Source organism: Pygocentrus nattereri, chromosome 25 (genome assembly GCF_015220715.1).
Source record: "Pygocentrus nattereri isolate fPygNat1 chromosome 25, fPygNat1.pri, whole genome shotgun sequence".
NCBI lineage: Eukaryota > Metazoa > Chordata > Actinopteri > Characiformes > Serrasalmidae > Pygocentrus > Pygocentrus nattereri.
Genome location: NC_051235.1, coordinates 13,095,164 through 13,112,877, shown reverse-complemented (window position 1 = coordinate 13,112,877; position 17,714 = coordinate 13,095,164). Strand labels below are relative to the sequence as shown.

General features: G+C 36.7%; 1 protein-coding gene across 2 annotated transcripts in view; it reads left to right on the top strand.

Moving 5' to 3' along the window:
• Positions 1-17,714, top strand: part of slc6a2 (solute carrier family 6 member 2) — a 57,687-nt gene continuing 39,973 nt past the window's right edge. The window contains exons 1-4 of one of the 2 annotated variants that reach the window (XM_037534696.1): positions 1-43; positions 478-1,030; positions 6,681-6,812; positions 6,973-7,210. In XM_037534696.1, the coding sequence (XP_037390593.1) occupies positions 736-1,030; positions 6,681-6,812; positions 6,973-7,210 (665 nt within the window). In that variant the 5' untranslated portion in view covers positions 1-43; positions 478-735. The other variant, XM_017723981.2, reaches the window with a different exon arrangement.

Sequence of the window (17,714 nt, the reverse complement as noted above, 5' to 3'; positions counted from 1 at the left end):
CGCAGCAGCAGGCGGCCGTGGCCGAAGCCTCTCCGCGTGACAAGTACGAACTACGCTCAAACTTCCGCTGAGAGTGACTGTAAGCAGCAGTACAGCAGAGCAGAGCTGAAGAGAGCAGAGCTGAACAGAGCGGCTATCAGGCTTAACCTGTTGACTGTGAGCGCGCTGGAAACGCATGGAGGGCTTTTTAGTAGCTGAGCTGATCGAAGCGTGAGAACCCAGTGCTGGTAATGTGCCGAGAAGATTAATAGATGTTAGTTAGAAAAGTTGTTATTTTCCATGTCGCCCTTTGAACTGCTTTGCTGTATCTGCTTGTGCCTTTGCGCACCGGACCGGCTCCTCCTCTGTTTTTGGCTGCTTTTAAAACTGAAATGTAAACTTGTTTGTGTTCCATAGTCTCGCGCCTCTCGCGCTTTCCGTCACTTGCTAAACTTTGTGTTAATCATTTTCTTGCTCTTTTGCATGTGTTCCGCACAGCTGATGAAGCAGAGGAGCCGTTTCCACCTCGCCACGACGCAAAGTCTCTCAGCGGAGACGCGCTTTGTCCACGCTCCTCTTCCACCTCCACCTCCTCCTCCTCATCATCACCATCATCATCATCATCATCATCATCGCCATCATCACCATCATCACTAGCAGCGGCACCCGTCTCCCCTTCGCCACACCGAAGGGCGCACAAGAGCGAGAGCGCGAGCGCGGCGAGCTCCCGGAGAGGCGCGCGACCGGCGATCCGCGATGAACGTGCACGTGATGTCCGAGCACAAGCTGTCCTCGGTGGCACCGCTGAAGCCGTACAATGCGGAGAAGAAGGATGTGGAGCTCATCCTGGTCAAGGAGCACAACGGCGTCCAGTACACCAGCTCGAGCGTGGCGGGCTCGCGCACGTGCCCCCGCACCTCCTCTTCCGCCGATCGCGAAGACCGGGAGACATGGGGCAAGAAACTGGACTTTCTGCTGTCCGTCATAGGCTTTGCTGTGGACTTGGCCAACGTGTGGAGGTTCCCTTATCTGTGCTATAAGAACGGAGGAGGTAAAACTTTAATTACTCTTACTTTACTGTTTGTGCACCATCCTGACCTCCTTACAACACTTAGGCTTATGTCTGTATATCACAGACACTTTACAACACAATTCACTGTAAGCATGAATTTCTTGGGTAACAAGCAATTGTACTGATTCTATTAATCAACCTAGTAAGTCAAATAAAGAGCCATAAAACTATGTTAAAGAGCCCATATCACAGAAGCATTTTAAAAAATAGCTGTTTGACATAGTAAATAAAAATGGTTGAAGTGTCTAAGAGTAGCGCTCACGCCCCAGTCCATATGGTCCATAATGTGGAAATTAAGTTGCCCATACAGCTTACTTTGAATTCATTGTTTTTGTGATGTTACAAAAAAAAAACACATTTGCATTGCCTAAATCTGGCATTTCAATCCACTGCAGTCTAGCTCCGTCCAGTTATGCTGAAGTTATAAGGAGTGTTTTAGTGTGGATTGCTTTTTGAATAAAGCACATTACAGGGCAGTCAATCAGAGTAGAGCTCATTTACATATATATTACAAGCACAGTAGCAAAAAACAGCCTGTTTAGTTGTAGGAGATGAAGAGCGGTTGGAAGGTTTTCAAGGTAAAAATGAACTGGTAAAAGCACACAAATGTCTGAAGTGGACAGAAGAGGGAAACTAGAAAATGAGAGTATTGGCCCTTTAAAATGCTGCGAGAGGTCCAGTTAACTCAAAATTTGAAGGTTGCCAGGCTACTTACTCCAAGATCATGTTTACAGTAGTTTAGATTGACAAAGATAAATAGAAGGATTTTTTTTTTCAATCTCCAAAGCACTCTTCAATTCCATTCTAATTCTAAAGAGGTTTTTCTAGTGGGCAGTTGAACTAAACAGTGACTTTAGCATTCAAGGTCTATTGCAGGCATGTCCTATGCTGACATTACCTACTGTACATTGTCCCCTATAACCTGATGTCCTGAAGTGTATTTCATTCTATTAAAAATGATACGTGCAGTTTTTAAACAGACCCTAATGCTGTTGATATTCTGCTCATACTAACTTGTTCAAGGTAAGGCTAATGCTACATGATTGTTCAAATAAAATGTAAAGTAAATGAAAATATCAGTTCTCCAAATTTAGATGAGTTATTTTGTGGCTATCTGTAACAAAGCCGCTGCTCTGTTTATGTAGATCTTCCTGACCCGTTTTGTAGGCTGCTGCTGACCAGCAGGCCGGCGCTGCCATTGTTTAGTGAATCATTCAGGAACTGATGGAACATTTCAGGGCTTTCCACAAAATTATGACTTGGGGGCTGTAGTATTATGGCATTATTGTGTCCAGAGCAAAATAACCCCCTTTAAATAAACTCCCAGTGGACTATTTAAAACAGGTGACCTTACTGCACTGCAAAACACGACAATGGCACTAACCTGATCTGTTTTAGTGCACTCATATGTTAAACTTACAAATGCTTACTATTTCTTGTATAATCCTAAATTACTGAGGCAAATCTTGTTAAGATGAGTTTATTTGGAGAAGTCCAACAGACTGAAGAGTCTTTTGCCTGAAAAACCGCTGAGCATTCTGAGCAGTTTTGTCGGCTTCTGCTGATTAACTCTTTGTTTTTCAGGCGATACACTTTGCAAACTTTTGCTATTCCTACCATGAGAGTGTTTTGTGCTCAGGTTTATCAGTTCGCCTAAAGCAAGGTTTACCAGTTTGAAAGCAAATCCATGGATATCAGCCCCCAAGCAGTTTCTAAACCAAATAGTGAAGATGCTTGACTGGATTGTAGTCCTCAGAAATGGGTGGCCCTTGTCTTATCTATTTTTTCATTACTATATGAAGAAATGGGTCAGACAATATGTAGCCATTGGATTGGCAGTCATGTATTCATCCCTGTCTAAAATAATCCACTAAAAACAATGGAGCTGTTTCACAGTTAACACCAATGCATTGCACACAGATGACTTTGTGGAACTAATTGCAATTAAATGAGAGGTTAACCTAACTATGCTGATTCAAGTTAACCCAACTAAAACATAATAGTAAGCAGAAGAGTACTATCTGCTCAGTTGAGACTATTTAAAGCGATTGGGCTGTTAGAGTTAACTTCATCTGCTGAATAAGTGTGGATCACTGAAAAATGTACCTATAAGTTAATTAGAAAGTCATTTAAATTTGAACATGTAAACTAACTTTACTCAGCTGTTAAGTCCGCTAATTTAGAGTATGTGTATACTATGCACACCCAGAAGGAGAAGTGGCTTATAAGATTTGGCTTTAGTTCTGAAAGAGCGACTTTTCAGAAGTTGTCAGGAACCAAAAAAGTGAACTCCTACAAATTAACAGCACTCCTTTGTTTTCCTTAATAAACACTGCACATCGCCTGTGCTTACTTCTCAAAAGCAGCAGTTGAGGAGAATTTTTCACATTTAATATATTTAAAGTCGTTGTCTTTAGCCCACTTAAGTGCTATAAGAACAGGATCAGTTTTACTTGGGGAGGTGAGGTTATCATGTATTCTGTTACAGAAAAACAATAGTCATCAGGTAACAGGTACCAACAAGATTGCATTAAAAGCACTTTTGTCGATGAGTTAAATGGGGAGGGAGATGAAACCCAGATGAAAGATAAAAATCTCAGAACACACAGCATGTTTACTATGACAACAATGTTAACTTATAACTAATAGGTTGAGTTCAATTAAGCTTTTATGCAGTAAATCTTGCTTTTCTTCCACAGTTTCCTGTTACCAGTGAGAGTGATGTAGGTCTGCATTCTAGCTGGAAGTCAGGTGTAAGTTAGACATTAATTGAGCTTTCCACAAGGCACAGAAAGTAAACTAGACAAAAGAGAAGCGCACATGTCTGACAGACTTATTTCAACTGAACGCTATGAGCAGTGTGCTCAGCCAGGAAATCCATATTGTTCATGGGAGTGCAGTTTTATGAGGGTACGTCAGAAAATATGAATAAAAAGCTGGGGAGCACAACAATCTGATATTTCATTTTTATATTACAAACGACACATTCCTTTCTTTAATACCTCATTGACTCCACTACAATATTTAATAATGTGTTTAAATGTTACACACATCACATATAAAACACTGTTATACATCACCTGTATTATTTCTGTTCATGTCTGTTTACCTTGTGTTAGGAGCTCATCTTGTTGAAATTGTTCTTCTGTGGAATTTATTTAATTATATCGCTTTAAAAAGTGATCAAAAAGTAATGGAAAGTAAACAGACTGTTACTTTAAGATTGTAATCCTTTGACTTGGGTTACAAATTAATTTTTTTAACAGGTAATTGATCATCTGTACCAGAATACATTACCAGAATACATTGAAATTCAAACGGGATACAAAATCTTAGTAAAGAGATGGGATTGGCTACTCCATTAATGCACTGGAATATGCAAAGGATATGCAAAAAAAATGACACACACAATGTGTTTGACTGCTCATCAGTAGAAAACATGTCCAATTGTTTACTTTAATCATAATGTCGTTTACACTAATAGTATAACCAGCTGTCTTAAGTGAATGCAGTGTGTCATTAGCATTGTTATTAGCTTGGTAATGTGTAGCCAACAGTCAGTGCTGCCGCATAAATGTATTCATGTTCAGAGTTGTACACCTGACATAGGAAAATATGGGCTTGGCTTGAGTCTCAAAGCATAGAGTAGAAGTCTTTGAGTGCCTCTACAGTCAAGAAACACTATGAGAACTCATTTTCATGAGATATGAAGTAGTATTTACTAGGACTGAACAGTTCATCCTTTTTATATCAGCATAACAATTTGACGGAGCGCAGTTTTCAAGTCACCAGAGCTGCAATTTTAATAATAACCTATGTTATCAACAACTCTGTCCTAACAGGTTTTGAGTGGAGGAATTTAACCCTATAGCAGAAGTCATGTGAACTGCCTACAGATAAGTTAGACAGTAATAAAAGTGTTGCATTCATAGTAACACATCAAGTGTTTGTGTTAAGCCAGAGAAAGTGGAAGTACTTTCTTTTTTTCTTGGCCAAAAAACAGGCCTGGGTCTTGATATATATATATAGATATTTGACATATAAACTGCATTCCCAATACTGGTTAAATAAATCAGAATTAGGTGTTTTCCCAAAATCATTAAGCCCTAACAATTACTGATATGGCAATTTGCATGGACTGCATTTGGACGTCCATCCACATAGTACTTTAGCTAGGCTAAAGCCCAAGAATAATACAGCATAGACCAGTCGAAAGTTTGGAATATTTATGCAATCTTTATCATCTTAAAGTCATTTTGATCTAAAGTCTTATTTCTAAATGCAAATTCATTTCTAAGACAAATGCTAGCAGTGAAGTTGATGAAAACAATACAGCAAGGTCTCAGCACACATGTATCTTCTTTTGTCCTGTTGGAGAAGCTCATGTGCTTGGAAAGCCTCCTCAAGAAGCTTCTTGAGAGAATGATCAAGAGTGTGTAAAGCTTGTGTTATAGCAAAGTTTTAATGTCTTCTCCATTGTTTTAAAAGTGGAAAATAGTCATCAAGAAGTGTTCTATGAATAGACGTTTTCAAACTTATGACTAATACTGTAGGTTAAGACAAACACTAGAATAAATCTCCACTGAGTGTACAGTGTAGGCAGGACTTGGCTTAATCTGTTATAGAAACATGACTGTTATGTTACACTGCAAACACAATATCTTGGCAAGTGAAATAATCTTAAATCTAGTCAGTATGTGTTATTTTATTTTATTTTGAGATGTGAGAATATTATAAGATTGCTCAATTTATTTCTAGGCATTTTACTAGTTTGTCATTTTATCTATCGAAATTGTTTTATTTTGTTGGCAGATTATCAACATTTTTTGCAAATTTGCAACAATCACAAATTACAACAGTCTCAAAATTTGAAATATTCTGATTATTGACATCTTAAAAGGTATCTTTTTACTTTCTTCAGCACTATGTGATTATTAATCCTTAATTTCAGTTATGCAAAATTTAAATGTTTTATTGATTTTCTAAGTGAAATAAATTAACACATCCTCTAAAGGGATCGTGGCATTTTTCTACTAATTTTAGGGCACAGCATATTGTTGAAAAAAAAAAGAAGCATAAAATATAAGTAAATAAATAACTACATAACTATAGAAGATATTTAGCTCATCTGCTGCTGCACAATTTGTGTTGCTCATCCTCTAGTCCTTCATTAGTGCTCTCAGGACGCTGCCCACAAGATGCTGTTGGCTGGGTGTTTTAAGTTGGTGGACTATTTTGTAGTACCACAGTGACACTGAGGTGTTTAAAAACTCCATCAGCACTGTGTCGGATACACTTGTACCATCAAAAGACACATTAACAGGTCACCATCACGCCTGTGTCAGTGCAGTGCTGAGAATGATCCACCACAATTAGTGTAGAAATGAGGTGGTTTTAATTTTACGGCTAATTGGTGTTTATACAGGCTCCACAGTGACCAGGGGTGCCAAAACATTTGCACACAACTGTAAATGGGTTGTCTATTGTTAGAATTCTCACATAATTGCATAATTCACTTTTTTCACTTTATAAGCGATTTGCAAATTTCCGTGTAGTGCAACTATAAAGCCTTCTCTCTCTTTTCTTTCTGTTTCTGCAAAGCTAAAACCTATGCTATTCATTCCTCCAGGGGCCTTCCTGATCCCATACATCATGTTCCTGTTCATTGCGGGGATGCCACTCTTTTACATGGAGCTGGCTTTGGGCCAGTATAACAGAGAAGGTGCAGCCACTGTGTGGAAAATCTGCCCTGTCTTCAAAGGTCTGGTTATGAAATCTATTTTTCTTCTCTTAGCTTCATATGGTTAGACTGATCCACCCACTTAGTTGTGCTTTATTTTATAGTGAAGGCACCTTCATTCATGAAACGTAGTTGCAGATCATTCTGAGCATTTATCAGGTCATATGTTTTCCGTCTGCAGGCGTTGGCTACACTGTGATCATCATAGCTTTGTATGTGGGCTTCTACTACAACGTCATCATAGCGTGGTCTCTGTACTACCTGTTCTCCTCATTCACAAGTGAACTGCCCTGGCAACACTGTAACAACACATGGAACAGCCCCCTGTGCAAAGACCCCAAACTCATCAATGGCTCCTCCTTACTGGGTAATGCATCCTATGCCAAGTACAAGAGAACGCCTGCTGCAGAATTCTACGAGTAAGTATCATGTTGAGTTTTGTCCCTAAAGTTGAATGTCTAAGTTAAAGTCTAAGTTCTGTCCTTTCTGTGCTTATGAGTTGCTGTTTTCTTACAGCAACATGCCAGTCAATCTCAAGCACCACTGTTGCCGCAGAAACTATGGCATTCTACTTTTACATGACAAAAAACAAATTTCATTTTAGGTGTTCAAAACGTTAGGTTCATAAACTGATTATCTGTGCTGTATTCCAGACCATTGTTTTATTGTTTATTGTTTTATTGTTGGAAATTTGCTAGGATCCAGATGTCAGGATTAACTGCTAAAGACGAAATAAATATTATTATTATTATTATTATTATTATTAAATAAGTTGAACATAGTAGAGACATCTACAGACCTCAGTGCTTGTTTTAGAGTGGAGTTTCAAAAGCCTGCAGTAGCTGTACATTGTTTAAGTGAACAATATACTTCTGTGAAAGCGAGTCAGATCATTTGCCTGGCCAACAGCTGACCACTTTGGGTGCATGTTGTTAAAACACAAGCAGGTTGTGGTGCAAAAAAGAAAAGTGTATGCAGAGCGGTTGGCTATTTTTGAGCCACAAATCTGCCTAACATTGTTTTTAAATTTTAAAATGTTGTCTAATCTAATGATTTTTGAATACACTTGTTTTTGTTTTTGTTTTTTTTACCACTACATCTACATCTCCTGCTAGATATGCATTCCATAGATATGCATTAAATCTTGCATGTGACTGTGGGAGTGACACATATTAACAGTCTGATAGGTCAGCATTCAGCTCATTTGCATAAATTTCATCCATAAGGACAGAGAGCAGAGTGAGCAAGGTATGCGTCAGTTATAAGTGTATATTGTTGTATATTGTTGAAAAAAAAAGGAAAATCATTTTGCATGATGTCAGCATTCACGTCACTTATATACTTATATACTGACTGACTAAGCAGTGTATGCTGCTTAAAATGTTAGCACCCCAAACTTAAAACACATTCCCAAGTCCCTGGAATTTGCAAGTAGGTATGTGCCAATAACAGAGGTCTCTTGTAACCATATGGAAAATAACCATGGTAAACAGTTAAACCAGGTTGGGACTGGGGGGGGGTGGTAGTTTCTTTTCCTGTTTTGTCCAGTACATTTCCGATGGTTTCTTACACTGAAATGGGTGCAGAAGAAAAAATATGTATGTGAGTTGTCTTAATTTTTGACAGATAAAAGAACATAAAGCAAAATTCAGTCTTGGTTGTGGTAAACTCTTAATATTAGTTTGGCCACAAAACATTGATTCATTTTGTGGTCTCTCAGATTAGCCCTTTGCCTTTCTTCGCCTGACGCCATATAAAACAACCTGTTTTGCCTGATGAACGAGAGCTGAGACGTGTTTCTCTCATGTGTTTTTCCTGGGATTGAAGTTGTTTTTCAGTATAAAACCTAACAATAGGGTGTGAGAATATCCTAAAATGTACATTGTCCAATAGAAGCAATCTCATCTAAGTTAGATGCGATAAATGTTATATGAAGGTTACATGTATAGCATCACCCAGGGTTGAAAAGATTTGTTCACATGTGGGAATACTGCTGCTGAGGCACAGGCCTGCCTCCAAACCAAAACCCATTTAGGAACCTTTGTTTTTAACATGTAGTCCTGCTTGAATTTATCTGGCCTGTGATGAATTATCCATTTAAAGTGGTGACGGTTATTTTAACATTTACAAAATTTTAATTCTGTTCATTCCGGTACAGACTGCTTGTTAACAATAGTAATCTTTACTTTTATCCAAAAGATTCATATATCAAAGTAATGTAATTGTATTACATTTCATTATATTTGAATTATGTGTTTTTATAAAGTCATACCATTAAATAAAGACATGAGAAGAACTATTCCAGCCAGATAACTTTAACTCAACACAGGACAAACAGGAAAACTGTGCTGTTATATGAAACTAAATGATATATGATAGGTCACCTAATTGTTTGTGCTTTATATCGAAGTCAAAAGGTCAGTCTGGTGGAAGTCTTCTTTTCAGACCCCTCATCAACAATAATTACAAATATGTAATTATTACTCTGACTGCAAATCATCAGTTTTCTATCTGATATAAGGTCTGTAGCAGCTTATAAATCTTTCTTAGCTTTAAGTAGTCTGAATAATTAATAATGAGTTTTCAAAGGCATTCATTTACACACAAAAACTAAGTGGGATATGAAGAATGAGCCATTACAACATTGTTGTACCCATCATTAGAAAACTGTTCTTGTTATTCTTGGTTAACATTAGCTCACTCCAGCAAAAGTGAGAGCTCATCAAACTGTAGAATTTTGGGTAACAAAAAATTAGAAAAGAAGAGCTTACTTGCAATTTGCTGCTGTAGAATTAAGCATAATGTAAAACTAAGATAAATGATACATTCTAATATCTTTGGGAAGATGCTAAACTTAGTTCTATAGATTAGCCTATAAAAGGTCATGAACCATTGCTTGCTCAGGGGTCTGTTCTACTCAAGTCATGACATACCTATCTAAGAAAACAGATCAACCAAATGTGCCTGTGATCTGATAACTGTAACAGAACACAGTAACCTGGTTACATTTTACAGTAACCTGATTTCACTTTAGTAACTTGAAGTTAAAGTGAGGCATGTGTGAGTCCTTCTAGGAACTTATGAAGAACAGCAAGTCTAAAAGACATTTGCAAACATCTGCCTCAAAATGGACCATTATATGGATACACTGGTCTAGTGTAAAATTCCATGAAAAACTTCCACTTCAAATAAGAAATTAATTTTAAAGTTGTTGTACTAAGCGTGCCAAGTGATACTTATCACATTCATTAGAAGTACTTGGAATGGTTCTTATCATATTCTTCTACTTTGTCATGTTGTCCCAGTCATTCAGTACATCCTATAATAGCTGACCGATAGAGCTCCTAATGGACGGTTCTCGCCTGTTCCATTCTAATTCAGCATTTGTTTTCCATCTTTTATCTCTTTGGCCCCATTGTGCATATTGTTTTTTTTTTCTCTGTTAGCGGGGGTTGGGTAAGGCATCTGCACAATGTTGGCAGATTAATAAAAACACGCCTATCAGATGAAAGATGAAAAACATGCTTAAAATGGGATTTTACTGATGGGACGTGTTGAAAGGTTCTGGGCATTAATCATTAACAGTAGTAGACCACGGAGGATGCCATAATTGATTTCGTCTAGCCGAAAGCAGTGGGGCGTATAAGCATCAGATTGCTGTGTGAAAGTGGAGCAGGTTGCATTCCAACAGTCACTCTCCCTATGTTGTGTGTGTAGTGAAAGTTTTAATGGAAGCTTAAAAAGATCTCTCTCCTCCAGGAAATGTCAAATTAATGACTCTCCCTGAGCGAGACTTGCACAGTGTCTCTTTGTGGATCGCTTTCAAATAGACCTCCTCATTATACATCCAGTTGTGTTTTGCTGCAGGACTTGATCACTGCCTGAAACCAAACTGAACTAATCTGCTTTTCATGTTATTAAGAGAAATTCTAGATTTTTGTTTGTGATTTAACAGGTATGGCTTTTTTAGAGACGTTGATTTACAAGGAATTGTTTTGTGTAACACATTATTTGACATTGGTTGAATAAAACCACTGATCAGCTCAACCTACAAAAGACGTTTAGGGTTAAGAGGAGAACTAAGCACTGGTTTATGTTAAACCAAGATGGTACATCCTCAAAAGAAACAAAGCTCAAATTTTTGGTCTTTTTGCTGACCGTGTAGATATTACAACAACATTTGCTTCCTAATTGAAAAAGCTAAGTCTGATTATCTAATATCCATGAAAGATGTTGACCCGATTATACACGACTGGAAATGTTGAATCACACTTTTTGCCATCTAACTAACACCACAATCTGACCCTGCTACCAACTTAAGCTACCATAAGCTACCAACTTATGTTGGTCCAATTACTCTTACAACAATAGGATTAAAAGAGCTACTGAGATGCCCATTCAATCTAGAACTACACTCAGTAATACAGAATGTGGTAACATGCTTTTACAGCCAACAACAAGGCTTGGCAATAAAAAAAAAACAACATAAAAAATGTGAACATAGAAAAGATACCAAGGAGAAAGGAGAAGAGCCAATAAAATCTGTATCCTGCTAGTCTCTCCAGCTGCTAATAGCAACAGATTAAATGTCAACACATTAATTAAACTCACAAATCCCATTTAAATATACAGTATGACATCTTAAAAAATGGTTCCCCTAACTGTGGAGTTATGTGGAGTACATCCTATTTTAAGTACAGCAGCTGTAATGTATTTGGGTATGTGTCTTGTGATAGCAGGTGAAAATTCCATGAAGCATTAATTCCCTTTTATTTGACTTGTTTGATTTTGGCTGGTTTAATTATTTGCAATAAGTGTACTTTTCAATGGTAATACTTAAAGTACATTTTATAAAGGGTCTTTTCAACTAATATTAACATGATTTATTTTCTTAACACATATAAGAGCCAAAAAACATTTGGGAGTACTATTTTTGATGCATCAGTCAGGACTGTTGTAGTTAACCCCTTTATTGGCCACTGGTGGTTCCAAGTTTCCGTTTCTCACTATTATAGTTTTAAGAAAAACATTTTGCATTGTTTTCCAGGTGATTACTAAATAGTAGCCTTAGGGGAAGTATATAAAGGGTTAAAGCACATGTAGATATGCTTGGCAAAATCCAATATTAAGTTGCCTTGTCTTTATAATGTCATTTTACAAAGAAATCAAGTTTCATTGTTGTCCCTGCAAAAGAATTCCAATCTGACTCTACAAATAGAATTTACATTGCCATGTATCGGATACATATCTGATTTCAGTACCACATACAAAAGAGGCCAAAATCGTAACTGAAACTGTCAAATTCAATGTCTGTTTTGCTTTTTTGGACATCAGTGTCACTGCAGTGCTAAAAAAAGATCCACTACCCATTAAAGAATAGGGTAAAAGGGGGCTAACAAAGTATGCAGAAAAGCAGCTGCACTATAGTCTGTAACTGTAGAACTGCAAAGTGCACCTATATGATAAGTGGAGTTGATAAAATGGACAGTGAGTGTAGAAACAAGGAGGTTTACTTGATGAAGAAGCTGTATGACATGAAGTATATACTCTCTAGTTTATTTATGGAAGATGGGTTCCTTAAAGGAACATCCCTTTAATGAATCCTAGTTTCTTATGGAAGGCTAATTGAAGTACATTTAGTCATTCAGTTCAGATCTGGATCTGAATCTGGAGTGGGACTCTCTTCTGCTGTACAATTCTTTGGAAAGATAGTGTTACAAACATTGAGTCAGAGTCTATTTAACTTTATGCCCACAATACCAAGCTGCTGGGCCATGCTTAATTAACCTTCCGTGATTGTGGTTTTCCTTTTGGAAAAGGAGTAGGCAGGCAACCTGTACTTGGGGAAACAATTTCGTTGTTACCAATACTTATCTTTTTGTACAAGTGTGCACTGAAAGAAAGGCATTTGAAAGAATTCCATAGAATTTTCAAAATATCTGCATGATCAACTAATCAACTAAGTCATTGAGAGTGGTGTGAAGTAAAAATGGCACTTTGCGACACTTAACAAGAATTGTTTACAGTGGTGGTGCTAGGAACCAGACATCTGAAATGTTTATTGCCTCTAAAAGCTGTATCACAGGAAGCTATTAGAGGAAATGGTTATGAACATGTTGACTGGTGCCTAAAACATTGTTTTACACCAGTTTTGAGATAAGCATTTGGCCACAAAACATATTTTTCAAAATCCTTTCATGGTGGAAAGGTACATGCAGGATGTTGTAAGGCAAAATAGTGCCTAAAGAAATTTTATTTTACATAGGTGTCAAGCTCAGGAGACAGAAACCCTTATATATATATATATATATATATATATATATATATATATACAAACTTACAAACTCTATAAATTCACATTTCTACCATAACATCGAATGATCTAGGTTTGATTCTCTTTACTCTTTACTTTTCATATATTCTCTTGTAGTCAAAGTTACTGCAGTATTGTTCTTTTTACCTGTACTTTATTTGAAAGTTAAATAACTCTAAGTAGTCTCTCTCAGTCAAATGTATATGCAAATACAGTCAATCAGTCAGAGAGAGAGAATATCAGGTTGTGTTCTGCGATGAACAGACAGAGCAAAAGACAACTTGAAGCCGAATTGAATAATACATTTGCAGATTATGCTACAAAATGCATCTTCATGTCAAGAAACACACAAAAAATTCAACGTACATCCCACTAATGACAATATGATTATGACAGCACAATACTTTTTCTTTGATGGCTTGGCATGTTTCTTATGTGTGGTAATATCTTTTAATTTTGCCCCTGTACCGCAGAATTTCACATTAACTGACACAACACCACTCACAGTCTGAGCACATCACTTCTTATGAGCAATTAAACAAAAAAGAATAAAAAAACTAATCAGAACAGCACAGAATTATTATGTTAATGGTCCAGTGTGTATGGGTAAAACCCTATTAGACTGGATTTCCCATTTACCAGCTTTATACAGCTGTATGCCCCCAAAACTGAGGACAACTTTATGGGTTGACAGCTATCAACATTGTATTTGAAAGCTCAGAAGACGTATAGGTTCACTGGTGGGTTTGGATGGTAAATAATATAGCTATATTTGTGTTGTAGACATTACAACCCCTGGTTCTGAACATTGTTTATAGATAGAACTCCAGTTTAATGTTGTCACAATGAAATTAAAGTTCACACGTCTCCATGATAAAACTCTCAGATGTGAATTTATATTTTCTTTACTCAAGTAAAAGTATATATATATATATATATATATATATATATATATATATATATATATATATAAGTAACTATTTATTTAAAAAGTGTTTCTAATTGTCTTTTTGAAACAGGAAGTGCTTTACTGTGTGTTAATTAGATATATATAGCCATGACATGAAGCCTATAGAACGGTTTATACTAGACTGGATAACCTTTTTTTTTTTGGCTCATACACTAAGAAATGGTTTTAAACTAAGCAGATCAAATAGTTGTTGTAAGTAAGCCCATGGATGATATTTTTCTCATGTATTTGCACCTTAGGGTGTGTTCAGAGCTGCTAGATCTGCTAGATCTGCTAGCAATAAGACACAACATTGCATTTCTACATTAAAGTACACTACTCAATAGTGGTGAGGTGGGCTCACGTTTGCTCTCTGGTTCAGTTTTACCCATCATCTTTTGTGTTTGGTTAGCTCATGAGGAGTAACACATGATCAGAGATTTTTTGCTGAAGTTGAACTTTTTTTGCACGAAAAATCCATCAAAATCACAGAGATTTGTGTTCAGACTGGACAAAATTTATAGGCAGGATTTGGTGAAAAGCAGTAGGTAATTTGGCTTGTGATTTCTCAGGGAAGGAGGCAGAAAAACACAGACATGATTATGTTATGTGGTGTGAAACTCTTAACATGAGGTCATGGGCTAAAATGTTGGTCCAGCCAGTGTTTAGCCTGAAAAAGTATCACTTATGTACTTTGTTTAGTTTTTTGATGGTGTGTTTTTGATTTGCCAAATGAGGATGAAGATAATTCCTGAAAACATTTTTTTTCTGATAACTAGACTGTGCCTATCACTAGTCCCAGTCCATACAGTGATACAGGAACACTGATTAGGCGCTTTGTAATTTGTCATTTCTTTTATAGCTTCCTCCTATGAATGCCTGACATGAGCACGTTATTTTGGTGCATGTGAAGAGTAAAAAGTGGGTCACTACCAAAACTCCCATTGAAACTTTTCTAGACTCCCAAACCCTGGGATCTCTACTGCCTCTAGCCTATTGCCATATTCTGGGCTATGTAAAAACACTGAGTGTCTGACGTTTGAAGTAGGGAGGAAGAAAGGCATTCTGCTTGCACTTCAAAGAAAGGCAGTTCCGGGTCTGTGTGGAGATTGGGTTCTGCAGCCCAGAGGAAGTCAGAGCAGTGACTGGGACAATGCACAGGGTTTATCTTTGAGCTGATGTGCCAATCGTTAGCTGTAGCCTCAAACAGAACACGCCGAGAGCCACGTGAATGCAGCCTATTGAGAGCATGAGCTCCCCCCTTACACATTGCCCCTCACAAATTCTGATCATGCTAATATATTTATGCCAAATAAATGCATTCTTTGGTCTAATGCTAAGTCTTCAAGGTTCCTGAAAGAATTTTGTGATCTCAGGTAGAAATGACTCAAGGAAACCCTCCCTCTGATACCTTTCTCTTCTCTGACAGACCAAACAGACAATTTACTTTCACCAAATTCAAAAATAGATGAAAATAAAAGTGCCAAAAAGGTTACTTGGAGCATTTACATATATCTGTCATAAAGGACCAATACAAAAACAGCCTGTTTACATCTAAGGAATAAAACTAGATTTTGGAAAATTGCCCTATACAAATGAATTGTTTTTGGCATATAAAACCACATATATGTTATAAATGGACTTCAGTAAAAAATCAAATACAAGAAAAATGTAGGATATGAGTACGATTTTTGCTTAACTCATTGGGTGGAGGTTCTTTAAACTTTAAAAAGGTTTGTTCAAACTCACACATCTCATTTGCAAACAGGGTTCTTTGAATACCTAAAAGGTTTTTTAGGGCATTGTTCTACAGAATGTGTAAAACCAGATGCCTAACCAACACTCTAAAAATAATAGCACCAAATGGAACTAAAATTTTTTTGTTGGAATGATGCCATTAAAAATTTTTCATTCATTCTTTAGATTAATGGTTTCTTACAGTGACATGACTGACCTGCTACATAATGTCAAAGTGAAGAGCTTGTTAAAATCTTTATCTATTTATTTGTTATTAAATAATGTGTGTATTAAGATAAGATTAAACAGATAAACAGAAAAATGGGAGATTCTTAAACTGAGCTTTTTCAGGTGTTTTGAAATAAAGGCCAGAGTTTAGAATATAGAGCTATTATAACTAATTTGAACCATCTGAATAATTACATTGTTGATATTTATGACTAGGTACCTGTTATAAATGCTTTATGAGAGAAACTTCTACAGAATTTTCTATATACATCACCACTGGAAGTAGGGGTACTGCACCCCCTATTGATGCATAAAGTAGAATGGAAAAAAAATAATAGTAATAATGATAATAATAATAATAATATAAAACAGCTACTGTTTTGTTTGAAATGTGTAGCTAGACAAATATGATAAAAATGACATTAACCATTCTTATTAATGATGTAATAATCTGGTTTTCCAATCCAAACGCACAGTACTTCTTACGTTTAGGCACAGAATGCAGATGCGATAAACATCAAACATCAGAGTACTTCTTTATAAACACATGTCCAAACAAAAAAGGCTGTGGAAACAAAAGTGGTTCTGCTCCTATCAGCTTACATCCTTCTAATAGCATTACATTCACTCCAGCACAGCTTGACAGTAACAAATAGTGCAGTACCTTTATCTGTAACTTTCACTGGAAATTCTTTTCTTTGTGTAATATTCTATATATCAAATATATCTAAGCTCCATCCTTAAACAAAGGGGATCTTCCAACCAGCTCAAAACATCACGAGGTTTTGCCTCCCATTTTGGACCATTTGGATATTGATGCTCTAATGAGAGTGATGTAACTGAGCCTGTTTTAAAGATAACCTAAGACAGTGGTTTGTGCTTTTTTGTTGTTGTACTCTGTTGTTAATTAGCGGCAATTGAGATAGTATTAACTCATAATTTCCAGGGTGTTCTCTATTGGGAGGTGGCTGGCCCTAATCCTAACCCCTAAATTTGACTGTGAAAATAATACTTACATATTTTTTTGTATTTTATTGTTTTTAAGATTTTTTCAAATATATGTTTAAGTTGAAACTTCTAGATTTATCACAAGTTTAATTTTTGAAATAACAAAATGTTTTAAATGAAACTACTGAAACACAGAGTTTTAGTCCATAGGTGGAGCATTTTAGAGCAGGAAGTGAAACTCTAACCCTGTCCCTCATGGTCACATGTTGAGCGGTTAGATACCATTTTTCTAAGAGTAGTCTAAAATAAGTTTTTCATGGAGAATGACTGTGTGGTATTTACTCAGAAGAAGAACGCTGAGTGTAAGACGTTTGAGAAGGTTTGTGCAGAAGGGGTTCCTCAATAAATACAGCTGTTGTCCTAACGCTGTTCAAGTTCTAAACAGGAGAAGGAGTTGTTTGATTTTTTTGCTAAACTGGAAATCAGAGCACATCACAGTAATGCTGGTTAATGTGAGTAAAAGGTAGTGAACAGCAGAGAGATAAACTCTGAACTTTTAAACAGAAAGACTCATGTTATAATACACCTACACTTATAGACAGTAAAATACCTCACTGTTAAAGCAGACGTCTAGAGTGGCCTATTTGTCCAGATACTTTTCTCCCTGTCTCCATCCCCCTCTTATTATTCTGACACTTTCTTTTGCTTATACAATCTTAAAAATAAAGGGTCCAAATAGGTTCTTTGG